The following is a 17,337-nucleotide window of genomic DNA, read 5'->3' as shown; positions in this document are numbered from 1 at the left end:
AGAATAGATCTAAAAGGTTTAGGCGATAGTTAAGATTGAATATCCTATCTGACTCCTTTTAAATATGATAAGAAATTTGAGTTACAGGACCAATTTAGACCATAATAAAAACCTAGATTCAGATAACCGAATTGGAGGTTGCTCTAATGAGAAACCCAAAAATTGAGTTCGGAACAATTATCAAATTTGATGTTTGAAAATTATACTAATAAATTTGAGTCCGAAAAAGCTGGAGTATGAAGAGGACATATGTATGTGTTATCTCTTTCATTTTCTAACCACTTTAGGGAAAGAAACTTTGCAAGGCATATTTATACAGGTTAGGCAAACCACAAAGATTCTCCGTGCAAAAGCAAAACTACTTCTACAAAAATAGACAAACTTAAAATTAATTATTAAGAAACTGATTTCGATGAAAAATATTATATAGCAAAAATATCATCCTAAATCAGATTGGTCCTTTTGAGCTATGGAATTTAAATTATATAAATATTATTTGAATAAAATACGGATGAAATATACTAAATATTGTATTTGTCTGGAAATTAAATAAATTTATCTTTTGCATATAAAATTGATAAAAGATGTGAGTCGAATTTGGATCGGATTTAAGGGTTTAAACCCATTAATAGGGTAAGATAGAAATTTTAAAATGTTTTACACTATTCACGAATATCATAGTCATTCATTGTTATCCTACATATAATATTTGATTAATTTTTATGAATAAAGATAATTTTATAATTAAGAGGAGTGTTAGGGAACTAGTAATTTTTGTTATTTATAGTCATCAAATAGTCATCAATGATAATTTTAATGGTGTGATATTGGTATAAGATTTCATCCAATAACTCACTTTTCTTTGCTGGTTACATGTTGGCCAGAATTTAAAAAAATTACTGGCCCTAGACTTTTCCTTTATAGTTTAACTAGTAACACATATTAATTAAAAATTGACGTGCTTGTAATTAAAGCAAAAACATGGAAAAGAAGCAAAATGTGTGCCTTGAAAGTAGTTTATGTATTTTCTCCATTCAAAGTTGAAAGAGTGATATACATGACTTTCACATTCACACCGATCGATAACCGAATAACAAACAAACAAACAAAGTGAGGAGGTGCGTGCGGCGTGCCACCCACCCCCACATTGTTCTCTTCTATCTTTTACACGCTCGTTTACATACCGTTATTATTTTCATATAAAATTTATAATTAAAAATTATTAATTAATAATTTTATATAAAAATCATTATATGTAAATGTTCACTCTTTTGTATATCTCTAAAGAGTTTTCTTTCTTTTTATATCAGTTAATAACTTAACATAAAATTATTTAAAAATTCTTACCTAATTTTCAAATGCTGACATCATATTTCCTGTGTGATGACGCACACTTCCCTTTATATATACTTATACAGCCCATTCTCTACTTCTCATCTTCCCAATTCACACGCTCTTCCTTTCTCTCCATAAAAAACAATACAATACCAAAGTATTATTAATAATATGGAGGGAAGTGACACTAACAACAACACCTACTCTAACTCTACTTCTACTTCTTCTGGTTATCCTCCTCCTCCTGCGGCGACGGTGGCGGTTGTTATGAGCCCTTGTGCAGCATGCAAGATCTTGAGGCGAAGATGCACCGAGAAATGCATGCTTGCGCCATATTTCCCTCCCACTGAGCCTACCAAGTTCACCATTGCTCATAGGGTCTTTGGCGCTAGCAACATCATCAAGTTCTTGCAGGTATTTTACATTTTTCTTTATATAATTTAGACTCAAAAGTTGAAAATTCAGGTAAAGTTGATATCTAAGAGTCGTTAGATGAAAATTTAGTCAAATCAGTCAATTCATCTAACGACTCTCGGATATCAACTTTACGTGAAGTCGACTACACCTGAGTTTTTACCATTAAACTATATATGTATTTATACATAAATACATTTGTAGCTAATTTTAGTTTTAGTGACTGATTTTGATATACATATAACATTTTTCATATAATTTATATTTAATTATTAGAGTATTTTTACAGTTTAGATAATAACGGAATTTATTTTTAACATTACGTCAACATCTATCTTTCTTTCTTTTTAGAATAGTTTATATAAGAATTTTTCGTTAGCATTTAGAAGAAACATAAAAATAAAAAAACTAAATCAAGATTTGAATCTAAGTAATTATTGTTAAATATTAGAATTTTCCCATGTTTTGAATTTACTGCGTGAGTGTGACGACGACGACCAAGGAATTAGAAATAGAAAGTACCTCTCCATTATTCAGAGACAGGATGCAAGACTAGACTTCTTCAAGGGACATAAGTTCCCTCTTTTTTATGCAAACCCCTCAAACTTCGACAGTGACAGAATTTCAAATGTTCTTAAAAAAATAAGTATTTCAATAATTTTAATCGTTAATTTTAATTATAAAATATATAATATTAATTAAATTTTAACGGTTAAAATTATTAAAATATTATTATTTTAAAAATATTTAATTTTTTTTTAAATATATATAATTTTAAAATTATCTTATGTATATATATATATATCATTTCTGAATAATTTTTTTATTGAAAGTCAACATACGGTGGAGACATATATAGTAGCTCCTTTTTTTATATATATTATTTTGTTATTATTCTTTTACTAATTATGCTTTTTTTAGGGGAGAAGGCAAACTAATTAATTAATCACATTAATTACTCAAATATAACGAATACCTAATTGTGGGCCTCTTAGTAGTTATACGTAACACTCTTCACCTCTTATAATCTTATCAAACACAATACATTAGATTATGATATCATTTCTCTGAAAAATTTAACGGTGTACTTTGGCCACTAATTAAATTAGTGACAGATCAAATTGTCGTTGTTAAATCAGACAAGAAATTTTAAGATGTATCTTTATCAGTAATTAGACTGTCAACCAACTTGGATTGGTCGAGTGGTCAGTTCATTCATTTGCTTAAGCAAATGTCGGGGGTTTGAGTCCTGCCTTTTACATGCAGCAACCCTTAAATGGAGCTCAAATCCGCGACGAATTAAAATAAGCTTTGTAATAACATATAGTTTTTTATTAATTAATTTTAAATTAAAGCTCATATATTATTTTTATATATATATATTCTAGGACCTTCCGGAATCTCAAAGAGCTGATGCAGTGAGTAGCATGGTGTATGAGGCAAGTGCAAGAATAAGGGACCCAGTTTATGGTAGTGCAGGTGCAATTTGCCACCTTCAGAAGCAAGTCAATGAACTTAGAGCACAATTGGCAAAAGCACAAGCTGAGGTTGCAACCATGCAATTTCAACAAGCCAACCTTGTTGCCCTAATTTACATGGAAATGGCACAACAAAAAAGCTCCCAACAACAAGAATTTGAATCATCACCTCAGCAATCATCAATGGAGGATTTCAGTGTTCCAAGTCCTCACTATCAACAAAGTAACATCAACTACTTTGAGGATACCCCTAGCCTCAATTCATTGTGGGAGCCGCTCTGGACGTGATTTATCGTACGTTATATACGAGAAATGATATTTGTACTATTTTTTTGTATACGACCTTTCTTTCGTATAAGAGATGTGTATACAAAAAATAATATAAATATTATTTTTTATAACATACATAGATGATTTAAAAAAACAGCCGTGATTTTTGTACTTAATTTCTCTTTAATTCTAAATTAGATTAATTTTCTATATGATTAGATCAATAATGTGGGAGACTTATATAATTAATGGGTTCTCATGCTTGATTTAATAGTAAAGAAAAATAAATCGATTTAGTATTTAAAAAGATAAAGTATATAAATCATTTCTCAAAATAGATATATATCGATCTTGCTGAAGAAATATTGAATTATGACTAAAAATAACTATGTAGCTAGGATTTAAGTTGAATTAATTATATGGGGAAAGAATATTCCTTATATACCTGCGAGCATGTCTCCCATTATTGCGCAAGCTAGGTGAGAATTGAGAAATGAGGTATATGAAGAATATATGTATATCACATCATCTTGAAAAGTAAAAAAAAAAAAAATATAGATGGTGATGTAATCATTTAATGTATGTAATCTTTGCAATTTGAAGAAGGATTTAATTTTTATGTATTGATTATTAATGTAAATATTCTTTTATATATATTGTATAAATTTCTTTAAGTATAGCATAAAAGGTTAAATTATTATAATTAATGAGAAATTTTTGGACCCATAATTTTTAGTATTTTTTATTATTATTTGATTAATATAAATATTAAATTATTTTTAATAAATAAATTTTATAAATTTATGTGTAAAATTCCTAATATATATATATATATATATATATATATATATATATATATAAATTATATTAATTTATATAAATAATATTTTTTAAATATAAATATAAATTATATATTTTTTGTGTATAAAATAATTATATATATTAACGTAAAATATTATTGACTAACTACTAATAAAAAATAATAATATTTACGATTCACGTAGCCTTGCTCATAATTAATTAAGCATAACATATAATAAACTTTCCACATACAAGGTATATATATAGAGATATGATCAATCAATCTCTTTCAAGAAAAAAAGTCATGTGATGATAGGTCTTTATTTACGGTGGGATTTTGAATCTTATGCACCTATTTTAATTTTGATTTGTCACATACTATATCATTCAGAATACTTTCAAAGTAATAGCTTTTGACCATCTTGTGTCTTCGGATTCGCTATATTATTGTCACCATAACCAACTTTCAATTTTAAATATATAGCGATCGATAGGGTAACAATAGGGCACAATTAGAGTTGAGTAAACTGGATATAAAGACATATCTCATTATGGGGGCGATATCCCCCAAAATAAAAATGTAACTCATATTACCAACCAATTTAGATTGGTTGAGTATTAAATTGGTTGAGTAGTCAGTTTATTCATCCATTAAGTAAGTGTCAGGAATTCGAATTTTATTTTTTATATACAATAATTTATTAATTAACAACAGACCCTTAAATAAAATTCAAATCTATAACAAATTAGTTTTTAATCTGCTGGATTAAAGAATGAATATATATATATATATATATATATATATATATATATATATATATATATAAACTCATATTGTTACGCACATTTTACTTTTTCACAGATGATTTTTATTGGTGTCAAATAATTAAAATATTTAATTACCATTATTGCTCAAACAATATCAAGATGGGTGATGTACTATATGTATATCTTGTTAATTACTTAGCTTTTTTAATTGTCCCATTAGATAATGATTTTTGTAAATAATGTGAATAATGAATTTTAAAATTAATCCAATAAAGTAAAAAAATAACACTCTACCTCTAAATTACCTCTTAAAAATTTTAATATTAGGATAACTATTTATACACTTAGTAAATTGAATATTCAGCTATTGTTAATTGTACTTGAATAAATCAAATAAAAAAATAACTATTCAATTAAAAATAATAAACATAATTATCTGCATATTTATTAAATTGAATATCTAACATATATATTATTTATATTATTTAGTATTTTTATTACTAACCTATATTTTTCCATAAGATTTCAATGGTAAGGAAAAGACAAAAGATGCTCATTTAATAGAAGAAAAAGGTGAATAATTCCGAATATGTACGTAACATCTAACTATTTTGGTTTCCACATCTGACTATAAACTAGAAGAAATAGACAAAGACAAAACTTCTTTTAACTTGTAAATTTTATCAATTATGGTTATTTTATTTAATTCAAAGAAGCCACATACAAAAAAGTTACATACGATCGGCGAGATAAGAGATTAACGAATGGAATTAACTTCAGAAGATTTAGTAGTTAATTTATTAATTTATTTAAATAAGTGTTATTATATTAAAAGTTCAAATTCTATTATATACTTGCGGTAATTTATTAGTTAATTATAAATTTTTAAAATTTAAGTAATAAACTAGTGTTCATCCTATCAAATTAGAGGATAGTATGAAAAAAAAAAAATAATAACAAATAGAGTTAAAGTTTAATGGTCATTGGTGAACAACTTATTATATTAAAACTCATTTGTATCTGGCCACAATATTTGTCTTTTAATTTTATTTGAACTCATCACTTTTGTATTTTATATACTTAAACTTATTTTTAGAGTTTACATTGAAATATTTTTTAAAAATTTATTAATTATTTAATTATAACAATTATGATATTATAACTTACACTAATAGGAAAACGGGAGAATAAAAGCATATATATAAATTAAATATGGTTTAATTACTTTGTCGGTATTATAATTTTATTGAATTTTCAATTAAATTTCTATATTTTTTTTAATTGAGTTCTTATACCATATCTAATTTTGGAATTAAGTTTCTGTCGTGACAGAAACGTTGGAATTAATTGAATATTCCTTTAAACAAAATAAATATGCCTAACACTTGACTGAATATTCTCTATAATTTAATAAAATATTCTATTAATTCCAACGTTTTTATCACGATAGAAACTTATTTACAAAATAAAAAATATAAAAATTTAATTAAAAATTCGATAAAACTATAAGAATCGAAATAATTAAACCATTAAATAATGCTCCATATCTGCACTATATATACAGTATGCAGTGTCTCAAAAAAAAAAAAAAAAAAAAAAGCATGCGTGAATTACTTAGGTCGTCAAACGTAAATAAATAATAGCTTAATAAAACAAAACAATGTTCAATTGTTCATGGAACATAATGCATAAACTAACATGCATGAGAGTGTGACCTGAACTTACTACAAACATTGTCATGTGCTTCACATTCATCACATCGATGGTAGGTCAACATTGTCATCATGATGGGTTATTGTTAATTTTACAACAAATAACTCAAACAACTAAACAATATAATATAATTTCTTCAAAAAATAAACCTAATAAACATTTAAAAAAATAATAATAAGCTAAGGTGGCATTATCATTAGTTTTCAAATAAAAAAAAATAATGTGTTAGTGTTATAAGTGTGAGGAGTGTTGAAGTTAGTCCCACATCAAAGAAAGTAAGGAAGAGTGAGGAGTTTATAAGATGAGAGACCCATTAACTTGACACCTTAAGATTTTGAGTTGGATGTGGTGTCTTTTTATCTTATATTCTCTCACTTGATTCCTCCTCGAATTCTCCTCAATGGTCAAGAGCTCCCCACAGTTGCCCCAACAAAACGGGCATCACCATTTCTTTAATTATATATGCAACACTTCTAACAATTTTTTGCTGCAATTTATTTTCATCATTTTAAACTAATTTTTAAAGAAATAAAAGAAAAAACAGTGCCTCATGTATTGCTTCTTTGTTCCCTAGCTACTCCCATCACCGTGTGAGATAGATTGTGATTGGATGCCTAATTTGGATTTATGTATTCAAAAAAAGGGAACGTGTTTCCTGCACTATATTCCATTCCAACATTGAGTGCTACCATTTCTATTTTTTACCAGATGGAAGAAAAACGATATTTGCATATTAAATATTCTTGATATATGTATAAAAATATAGTTATTGTTAATTAATAGTAAATTATTCTTTAATTAACAAAATAAAAATATATATTAGTTGGTAAAAAATAGTAATATTAAAATAATATTTACGACAAAAAAAAATATATATGTGTAACGAAATTATCCATAATATAAAAATCAAGCATTCTACTTAGACTCCTCCAAAACGTGCACCATGGCAAAAGGTAGATTCATCCCCCCTCTTCCCATAGTATTTTCTAAATCGACAAATTTAGGACTAACTTTTATGTATGAGATGTATAAGACGGAATTCGAACTTCGAACATCTACTTAAATAAGTAGACTCATGAACTAATCACTAGACCAACCAAATTTAATTCTCTTTTTTTAAGAAAAAAAATTATACCTTTTTTAGCTTCAAACTCCAATAATTAATTGGTATATGAATGGTTTATTATGGCAAACGAATTGCGCCACTTATGGGTATAGCCAAAAGAAATGAATAAATAAAAGTTTAGGTAGATAGTAATGTATTATTATACATTATTTTTGGATATATAGTGTGCTAAAGCTAATACCTATACTTGAGTTGATACGTGGTTGCATTTTTTCTTTATGATATGACTTTAAATAAGAGTGTTCATGGATCGGATCTGATCTGCATATCCGTAGTATTTATCTAAATTTGATCCAAAAATTGCGGATATGGGTCCGATTCGCAAGGCTTTTGGATCGGATTGAATCGGATCCACACGCTAATCGGATCGGATTGCGAATTTTGTGTTGGGATTCGCATATCCGTGTATCCGCAAAAATAAAGAAATAAATAAGTAAATATTATTTTTATGTTTTATTTCAACTGATAATTATCATATATGTTGTATTATTTTAATTTATTATTTAAGAAAAGTATGTTTAATATTATTTTAAAAGTAAACATATTTAAAAGAATAGAAAAAATGAATTTATTGATATTTTTTTAATAAAAATAAACTTTTAAAAATATTTTTGTGTTTTGCGGATATATCCGATATCCGATATCCGATCCGCAAATGTGCGGATTGGATTGGATTGGATCCAACCTTAAAAACTGCGGATATTGGATTTGATCCAATCCGATGATTTTAATGCAGATCAGATTGAAATTTTGGCTATATCAGATCCGATCCGATTCGCGTACACCTCTAATTTTAAATTACATTTTACAATTTAATATTTTGAATTCACTAAAACATAAAAAAAAAAATTAAGAGTAATATTACATGATTTTTTTAATCAATATCAGTTATTTTTTTTAATTATTTTATTTGTCCCAAATATAAACCTTAAATCATAAACTATTAATCCTAAATCTAAAATTATATATAAAACTAAATTTTAAAGTTAACTATTGTTAGCTAATTAAAAATTGTTCCCTGACTTTCTAAAAAATTAAACATGTTTCAAACTTTAAATTCTTTAACCACATTGAATTTAATTTTATACATATTTTTATTTAAGCATACTTTTTTTTCATAGATGTGAATTAACAAATTAATTATTTTTTTCTTAGTTATAAATACACACATCTCCCCTTTGAGTCAAGGGGAATAGTGTATTTATGGCGCTAATTCAATGCAATTTCTCTGCCTATAATATAATAATATTAGAGAGACCAAGTAGTAGTACTATCATACTACTGAGTATAGATCAGATCAATCCACATCGTTAGACATTAGTGGCATTAGGTTTTAGCTTTATCTAAGTGATTCCATATGTATATCCTTCATGTGCGAATCACTATCCAAGAAAGAAATACTGCAATCCAAAGAGGGAAAAAATTGCAATATTGCTATTTACATATCTACAAATGTGTCAATAACTTATTTATATTTTCCTTTCTTATTTACAGGATCGGATTAAAATTTATTTTAATTGAATTATACATATGATACGTAATAATCATTTGTGTTACATTAGCGGATAATGAAGAGGTAATAAATGCAGTAATGTTTTTTTTTTTTTTGGTGTCTAAACAAGGAAAAAAACAAAGCAAAAACTATCTTAAATCCGAGCGGATGATTTGTTGGAAATCAACACTAGGCTCAGACCAAATAACATGATTAGAGTTACTCTTGGCACCATATTTAGCCATCCAATCCGCAGCTCTATTTGCTTCTCGGGACACCCATTCAACATGAACAAGCCAAGGACGAGATAAAAGCTCCTGAATCTTGAGAATCAAATCTGTTACTTCAGATGAATACCCACTTGTAAGCTCATGCATGATGGGCAGAATGTCAAGGCAATCCGTTTCACATATAATATCCCTCAAACCGCAATCCCAAGCTAAAACCAGCCCCCTCCAAGCAGCAAATAATTCACATCTGATTATAGACCAAGGGATAATGCTTCCAGAGCAGCCCGAGATCCAATCTCCTTTAGAATCTCTAATAATACACCCAAATTCCGCTAAATTTGAATCCATATACAAGCTTGCATCACAATTAACTTTAAAACCATTGCCTACCGGTGGTTCCCAACACAGGCAATTTCGGAGAGACCTAAAAGCATTGCTTCGATTCCTGTAAAGCTGTAAGTTCTTGGCGGTAATTCTGGCCAAGGCAACAACCTTATGGTCTGTCCAAGGGTTGTCAGTGTTGAATATGTCATTGCACCTATGTCTCCATACCCACCAAAGCCCTGCACCAAAGGACGCCTCATTGTTAGCCAAGGCCTTCCGAAACCACTCTTCAAGAGCAGTACCAGCCGTCGAGTCCAGGATACTAGGATCCAACATATACCAGATTGCCTTTGATCGTTCACAGTCTCTAAGGCAATGCTCCATAGTCTCCTGTGCCTTGTTACATCGCTTACACATATCTGAAGAAGCTAAATGCTGCTTGAATCGAAAGGTCTCAGTTGGTAGAGTATCATGTAAGCTAAGCCACATAGTAAATTTGAACTTCTCTGGAATGTTTGTGTTCCACAACCAGTTCCAATTACTGTTGGCATTCCAATTTAATGTTTTCTTTAATAACCATTTGTAACCCTCCCTTGCACTATACTTTTTTGTTGCTGCAGGCCACCACTCCCACTGTGGCTCCAACTCAGTCAAACTAGGATATCTCAGACCACAAATAAACTGCTTAATCTCATGCGGAATAGGCGTGGTAAGACTATCAACCTCCCAAGACACCCCTTTCCACAAGTCAGCCACCATGAAATCTGATTCAGAAATATGTACATAAGGGACAAGATTGCAAAGCTTACCAAAAGGAGTCCACTCATCATACCAAACTGATTTGTGGACATCTCCAATATTCCAATGAAGCCCTTCCTTGAGATGCTCATAGGCACTAACAATGTTCTTCCAGGTAGCCGATGAAGAATTTCTATTGTTTCCGTTCATACCAGATTGATTCCTGAGATATTTATGCTTCAGAACCTGCACCCATAACTTCTCACTATTATTTAGACAATCCCATACCAACTTTCCCAGAAGCGCCATGTTAGCACAGGAAGTATCCCTAATACCCAATCCTCCTGCCTTTTTAGGAGTTATGGCGGCCTCCCACCTGACCAGAGGCAGCCCTTTTCCAGTCTCTTGGTCTTTCCACAAGAATTGTCTCATCAAGGAATCAATTTTATTACATGCATACTTCGGGAGAAGAGAAATTTGCATTTCATAAACTGGGATAGAGGCCATAACCGATTTAACAAGACAAAGCCTCCATGCCTTATTCAGTAGGCGTCCTTTCCAACTGGAGAGCTTCCTCGAAATTTTTTCAATAATTTCCTGAGCCGTCTTCCTAGAAGCTCTGGCATGACCGATGTTAATTCCCAGGTATTTACCCAAATCATTGCAGAACCGGATGTTAGAGACCCCTGAGAGAACATCTTTTCTCCTCTCCGACACCCTCTTGGAACACTGGGCCTTTGACTTATGAAGATTTACCTTTAAACCTGACGCTCTAGAAAATAAGTCCAAACAATGCATGACCTCTATTACTTGAGCTTTTGATGCCTTACAGAAAAGTAAAAGATCATCTGCAAACATCAAATGAGAGAGTCGTGGTCCATTCCTAGAAACCGCAACTGGGTTCTACAAACCTTGGGAAACTCTATGAGAGATAAAGCAGGCAAGCATTTCCATACAGAGTACAAAAAGATAAGGAGACATAGGATCTCCTTGCCTCAACCCTCTCTTCGGATTGAAATTTTGGAGCCTGTTCCCATTCCACAAAACTGCCAACGAAGAGGAAGTCACACAATTCAATATAAGATTAATGGTAGCCTTTGGAAACCCAAACCGGACCAAAGTAGCTTCCAGAAAACGCCAGTCTACCCTGTCATAAGCTTTTTCCAAATCAATATTGAATGCCATGGTCCCTTTTCGAGACTTGGTGTTCCTCATGAAGTGCATAATCTCTTGAGCAATGATAATATTCTCTGTGGTTCCTCTTCCTGAAATGAACCCTCCTTGCAAAGGACCAATGATCTCCGACAGGAAAGGTCTGAACCTGTTAACTAGAACCTTTGTGACAATTTTATAAATTACATTACAATTTTATAAATGCAGTAATGTTAAGATGACAAAAATATAGTTTAAAAGTATGTTATTTAGTATTTATTAATTTTAGTAATAATTAATAAATATTAAATAAGATAAGTTATAATTATTTTTAGTTAATTTTTTTTGTTACCAAAAATTAATATGGGATCAACTCGAATATGTATTGCGACAATTTTTTTATCAATAATTATTTAAAAGTAAAAATTCACGTGTAGTTATATTCATGTAAAGATGATAGTCAAGAATTGTTATTAGATAATAATTTAGTCAAATTTATCAAATTATCGAACGACTCTAAATTATTAACTTCATACGAAAATAACTGCATTTGAGTTTAATTTTTTCTTTATTTAAAACTAGTCATTCTTCTAAGTTTCTCAAGTAAATTAAAGATAGAGTAGCATATAATAATAATAATAATAACAAAGGCAGAATACCAACATAATAATTCAACAAAAATGAAAGTCATAATAAGCAAATGAAATGTAAATGCATGATCATAATATCATAGCAAGTTTCCAAATAATTCAACAAAAGACCAATTCTCTCTTCTTCTTTTTTCCATGTCAAACAAAACTAAGGCCAACCATAAGTAACGCAAGCATGGTGACTTAAAATGCCGACATTGCCTCTTATTTGGGGGAATTAAAAAAAAAGTTGTAAAAAATACATTACTAATTTACATGATAAAATTAAATAACACGTCGATAGTGACGGCAATGAGATTGTGTTTTGATTTTTGGATTTGAATATACTAGACACTACTAGGAAAAATATAGATAATGGCAAGTACTTGAATATTGCAATTTTAAGATTTGAATGAATCGATTTTTTAGAAAAATGATATTCACCTCCACATATAATTGTCAATGGGATGATGCTTTTTAAAATACTAAAAAAATCTATACTCTCTTTAATTTTGTTCCGAACCTGATTTCTGAATCGTTCTTCGAAATGGTTATCGAACCCAACAATTTTAAGATTAGATTATTCTCACGACTTAAAGACGGATCAATAACTTCTAATATCCTGACATAATATTTGAATTCAAATTCATCACTTATTTTAACTAAACAAAGATAATATAAAATAACTACCACAAACTATATAAAGGGGAGGCAGAAGCTCCCTCAAGTACTCACTCATTCCTCACACACACACCTCCTTAGATCCATTCTGACTTGAGCGTCAAAGTGTCTTTACAGGTACATTCCCCGCCGCTTCATAGCTCGGATCCTGCAATCATCAAGATCCGCAAGTTTCCGATCTCTTACTCAACCTGTACGGATAACCTCTTGTACATTGGTGCCGTTTGTGAGGATTTGCAGAACTTGGTGGCATGGCAGACGAATGCGGGGAGCAGCTTTCAAGCCACAATGACTACCCAAATTCACTAGAGCGTGAACCGCGAAATGACGACAATTTCCACCCCACGAGAGGATAGCCAGTGTTGCCCACGCCAAAGCAAATCACAATCATAAAAAACAACCACCTCAGGAAAGAGACCACAGCTCTAACAAAAGTAGAACGTTTGATGGTATGGGAGAGCAAGCGAATTGGATCATCCAAGAGCTCCAAGATCGGATACAGACCTTGGAGGATCGTATCGCCTCTAAGGAACACTACCAACCGGAGCGCACGAGTGAAACAATCTCCTGGATCGTATCACGAAAAGAGCAAAGGAATGAGAGATTGTCAAACCGACATCACGGTAGGTGTCGAAATAGCAGCAGATCGCGATAATATAAGCGCCAAAGAAATTCCAGACGAAGAAGGAATGACCCCATGATAATGGGAGCCACCCTATTCACCGAAAAAGCCATAAAGGTCAAATTGCCAAATGATTTCGACAAACCAACTGACATGAAATACGACGACACTATGGACCTTTAGGAAAACTTAATGGCTTTCGAAGGCAAGATGAAACTAGAGGGAGCAGCCGACGTAGTCCGGTATAGACCCTTCCTAGTAACACTGGCTGGACTGGCCATCAAGTGGTTTAACGCCCTCTCAAACAGTTCGATATCCTGCTTTGACGACGTCTCCAAGAAATTCATGACGCAATTCACCACACGGATTGCGAAAGCAAAACACCCAATCAGCCTGTTCGAAGTCACACGGAAAAAAAAGGAATCCAAAAATATATCTTGACAAATTCAACGACGAGTGCTTGACAATCGATAGAATCATAGAGTTTTTTATCGGTCTCTGCCTAACCAACAGATTAATAAACAAGGACTTCAGAAAGTACCTTACAAACAAATTGATCTGGACAACACACGAAATTTAGATCGTAACAAAAGAGTACATAAACGATGAAGAGGTAAATCAAATCGTAGCACCAATAAATAATACCACGGCAACACTGCTGCACAAATTTAAGCACTTTGAATTTAATTTTATACATATTTTATTTAAGCATACTTTTTTGTAGATGTGAATTAACAAAATATTTATTTTTTCTTAGTTATAAATACACACATGTCCCCTTTGAGTCAGGGGTAACAGTGTATTTACGGCGCTAATTCAATGCAATCTCTCTGCCTATAATATAATAATATTAGATAGAGCAAGTAGTAGTACTAACATACTTACATGGTGGGTACCAAGTATAGATCAATCCACATCGTTAGACATTAATGGCATTAGGTTTTAGCTTTATCTAAGTGACCTTATGGAATCTACATATATATGTATATCGTTCATGATAATTTAGTCAAATTGATAGTAAAAAATTGTTAAACGATAATTTAATTAAATTTATCAAATTATTGAATAATTTTAAATTATTAATTTCACACAAAAATAACTGTATTTAAATTTAATTTTTTTTATTTAAAATTAGTCATTCTTCTAAGTTTCTCAAGTAAATTAAAGATAGAGGAGCATAATAATAATAATAATAATAATAATAATAATAATATCAAACAAAAATGAAAGTCATAATAAGCAAACATGATCGTAATATCATAGCAATTTCCAAATAATTCAACAAAAGACCAATTCTCTCTTCTTCTTCTTTCCATGTCAAACAAAACTAAGGCCAACCGTAAGTAACGCAAGCATGGTGACTTAAAATGCCGACACTGCCTCTTATTTGGGGGAATTAAGAGAAAAAAAAGATGTAAAAAATACATTACTAATTTACATGATAAAATTAAATAACACGTCGATAGTGGCGGCAATGAGATTGTGTTTTGATTTTTGAATTTGAATATACTAGACACTACTACGAAAAATTAATATAGATAATGGCAAGTACTTGAATATTGCAATTTTAAGATTTGAATGAATCGTTTTTTAAGAAAAAATGGGATGATGCTTTTTACAATACTAAAAAATTCTATACTCTCTTCAATTTATAAATATTTTAGAAGAATTGGATTACGCATGACTAGTTTAATTTATCAGCTTTATTTATGATTCAGGTCAACATGGCTCATCATCTAGAATTAATTAATGTGCATGCATTGTCAAAAATAATGGCAGGGTCAGTCAAATATTCATGGAAAAATATAAAAGGCTTTGTTTGACATTGAGTTTAATTAAGATACGATCCTACATTTGTTCCAAAAGATTAAGCGGTTAAATAAAAATAAACAAATAATATATATATATATATATATAATGGTAAAAATTCACGTAAAGTTATTTTCATATAAAGTTAATAATTAAAAATTATTAGATAATAATTTAATTAAATTATCTAATAATTTTTAGCTATCAACTTTATATAATAACTATATAATTTTTTTAAATCAACAATTAATGATAGAAATTTAAACAAAATTTCATCTAATAAGTCAACAATTAAAGGAAAAAAAGAACAAAATTAATTGAATATTAATTAAAAAATTAATTTTCAAAATTTTTAATATAGTTTATTAAGCCATAATATAATTTGTTTTAATTTATATATCAATGTATTAAATATTGACTGTAAGTATCAATTTTTATTGGTAGAAACTCAAGTGCAGTTAATTTTATGTGAAGTTGATAGTTGAGAATCATTAAATAATTTGACTAAATTGTTATCTAAAAACTCTTAACTATCAACTTCACATTAAATTAATAAAATTTTTCATTAGTAGTAGTTTTTTATTTTTCATGCCTTGCTTCGTTCACTCTTTACTTTTCTTTCCCTTTTTCACAGCCTATAAAATAAGGAAAAGTATAGTAGACTTGGAAAAGTTCAATCTTTCATAAAAGAATTACATGTACAATTATTTATTATAAAAAGTTGTCTACCTTAGTTCCAAAATTTAATTTTAGAGGTAAATTTATCTCACGAAACTATTCTTTATTTTATTTAAAAAAAAAAACAGACCATTTAAAACTTTATACAGCCATCATGCTAAAATTTGAAGAAGCATTTAGAAGATAAAATTTGGTGAAAAAACACAGACTTATGTATAATGCAAAAATAACTTAATAATAGATTTATTTTGATAATATATCATAAAATTATTTATTTTAAAAATTTAAACTATTAGATAGAGGGACATGAATGATGTTTGTATATAACATTTGTGTCTAAACACAAATAATATTTAGAGAAAAAGTCAACAAAATTAAATGTAAAATAGGTTAACCAATATAGAATTGGTCAATGTATTTTAACCCTTTTATTAAAAAAAATTCCAAAATTTAAGCCTTAAGGCATTACAAAAAGTAGAAAAGTTTTTTTTTTGGGTCAATATATGTATCTCCTTCATGTTGAGCGATGTCTACTCTCTTTTTGATCGAATTTATTGAGGCCCAACATAATCATTAGGGCCCATATAGCCCAAGTGATTTGAGACAAAAAAAAAAAGAAAACCCATCCAAACAACATATATATATATTTGCGCCAAAATAAAAAGAAAAGAGAAACTTACCAAAAAAAAAAAAAAGAAAAGAAAAATCAAACGCAGCAAAAAAAAAAAAAAAAAAAAAATCAGAGATGTCAAATTGTGAACTTTTATCTAAACTATATGTTATACATTGTTATAGGTGTTTACAAAACGTTAATTTCATTTTATCTTTATATAATTAAAATAATATTTTTTTTTACAAATTATCATAATAGTATAAAATATTAAAATAATTAAATATTATTGTATTTCACATTAAAAATATCTGTATCTAAAAATTTTAATCTCAAATTGTCAATGACCTTTGTGTTTGATTTTTAAATTCTGTAGAAAAAAAGAAGTAAAAATGAAAAATAGAAAACATAACTTAATTTTTTTTACAAAACTTTAAATACTAAAAATAATAAGAATTTTTTCATAT

General features: G+C 29.3%; 1 protein-coding gene across 1 annotated transcript; it reads left to right on the top strand.

Annotated features, from left to right (window-relative positions):
- Window positions 1-1,432: 1,432 nt before the first annotated feature.
- On the top strand, window positions 1,433-4,151 carry LOC112736555 (LOB domain-containing protein 1). Its single transcript, XM_025786058.2, has 2 exons — window positions 1,433-1,749; window positions 3,138-4,151. Exons 1-2 carry the CDS (start codon window positions 1,507-1,509, stop codon window positions 3,513-3,515), a joined length of 621 nt encoding a protein of 206 aa, XP_025641843.1. The 5' UTR covers window positions 1,433-1,506; the 3' UTR covers window positions 3,516-4,151.
- The last annotated feature ends 13,186 nt before the right edge of the window (window positions 4,152-17,337 follow it).

This window comes from Arachis hypogaea, chromosome 13 (genome assembly GCF_003086295.3).
Source record: "Arachis hypogaea cultivar Tifrunner chromosome 13, arahy.Tifrunner.gnm2.J5K5, whole genome shotgun sequence".
NCBI classification, from domain to species: domain Eukaryota; kingdom Viridiplantae; phylum Streptophyta; class Magnoliopsida; order Fabales; family Fabaceae; genus Arachis; species Arachis hypogaea.
This window is presented reverse-complemented; position numbering and strand designations above follow the sequence as displayed.

What these genes read in the sequence shown, in the direction of transcription:
- LOC112736555 (XM_025786058.2), top strand. Translation starts at nt 1,507, where the DNA reads ATGGAGGGAAGTGACACTAACAACAACACCTACTCTAACTCTACTTCT. An exon ending in ACATCATCAAGTTCTTGCAG is followed by an intron (nt 1,750 to 3,137) that starts GTATTTTACATT and finishes TATATATTCTAG; the next exon opens with GACCTTCCGGAATCTCAAAG.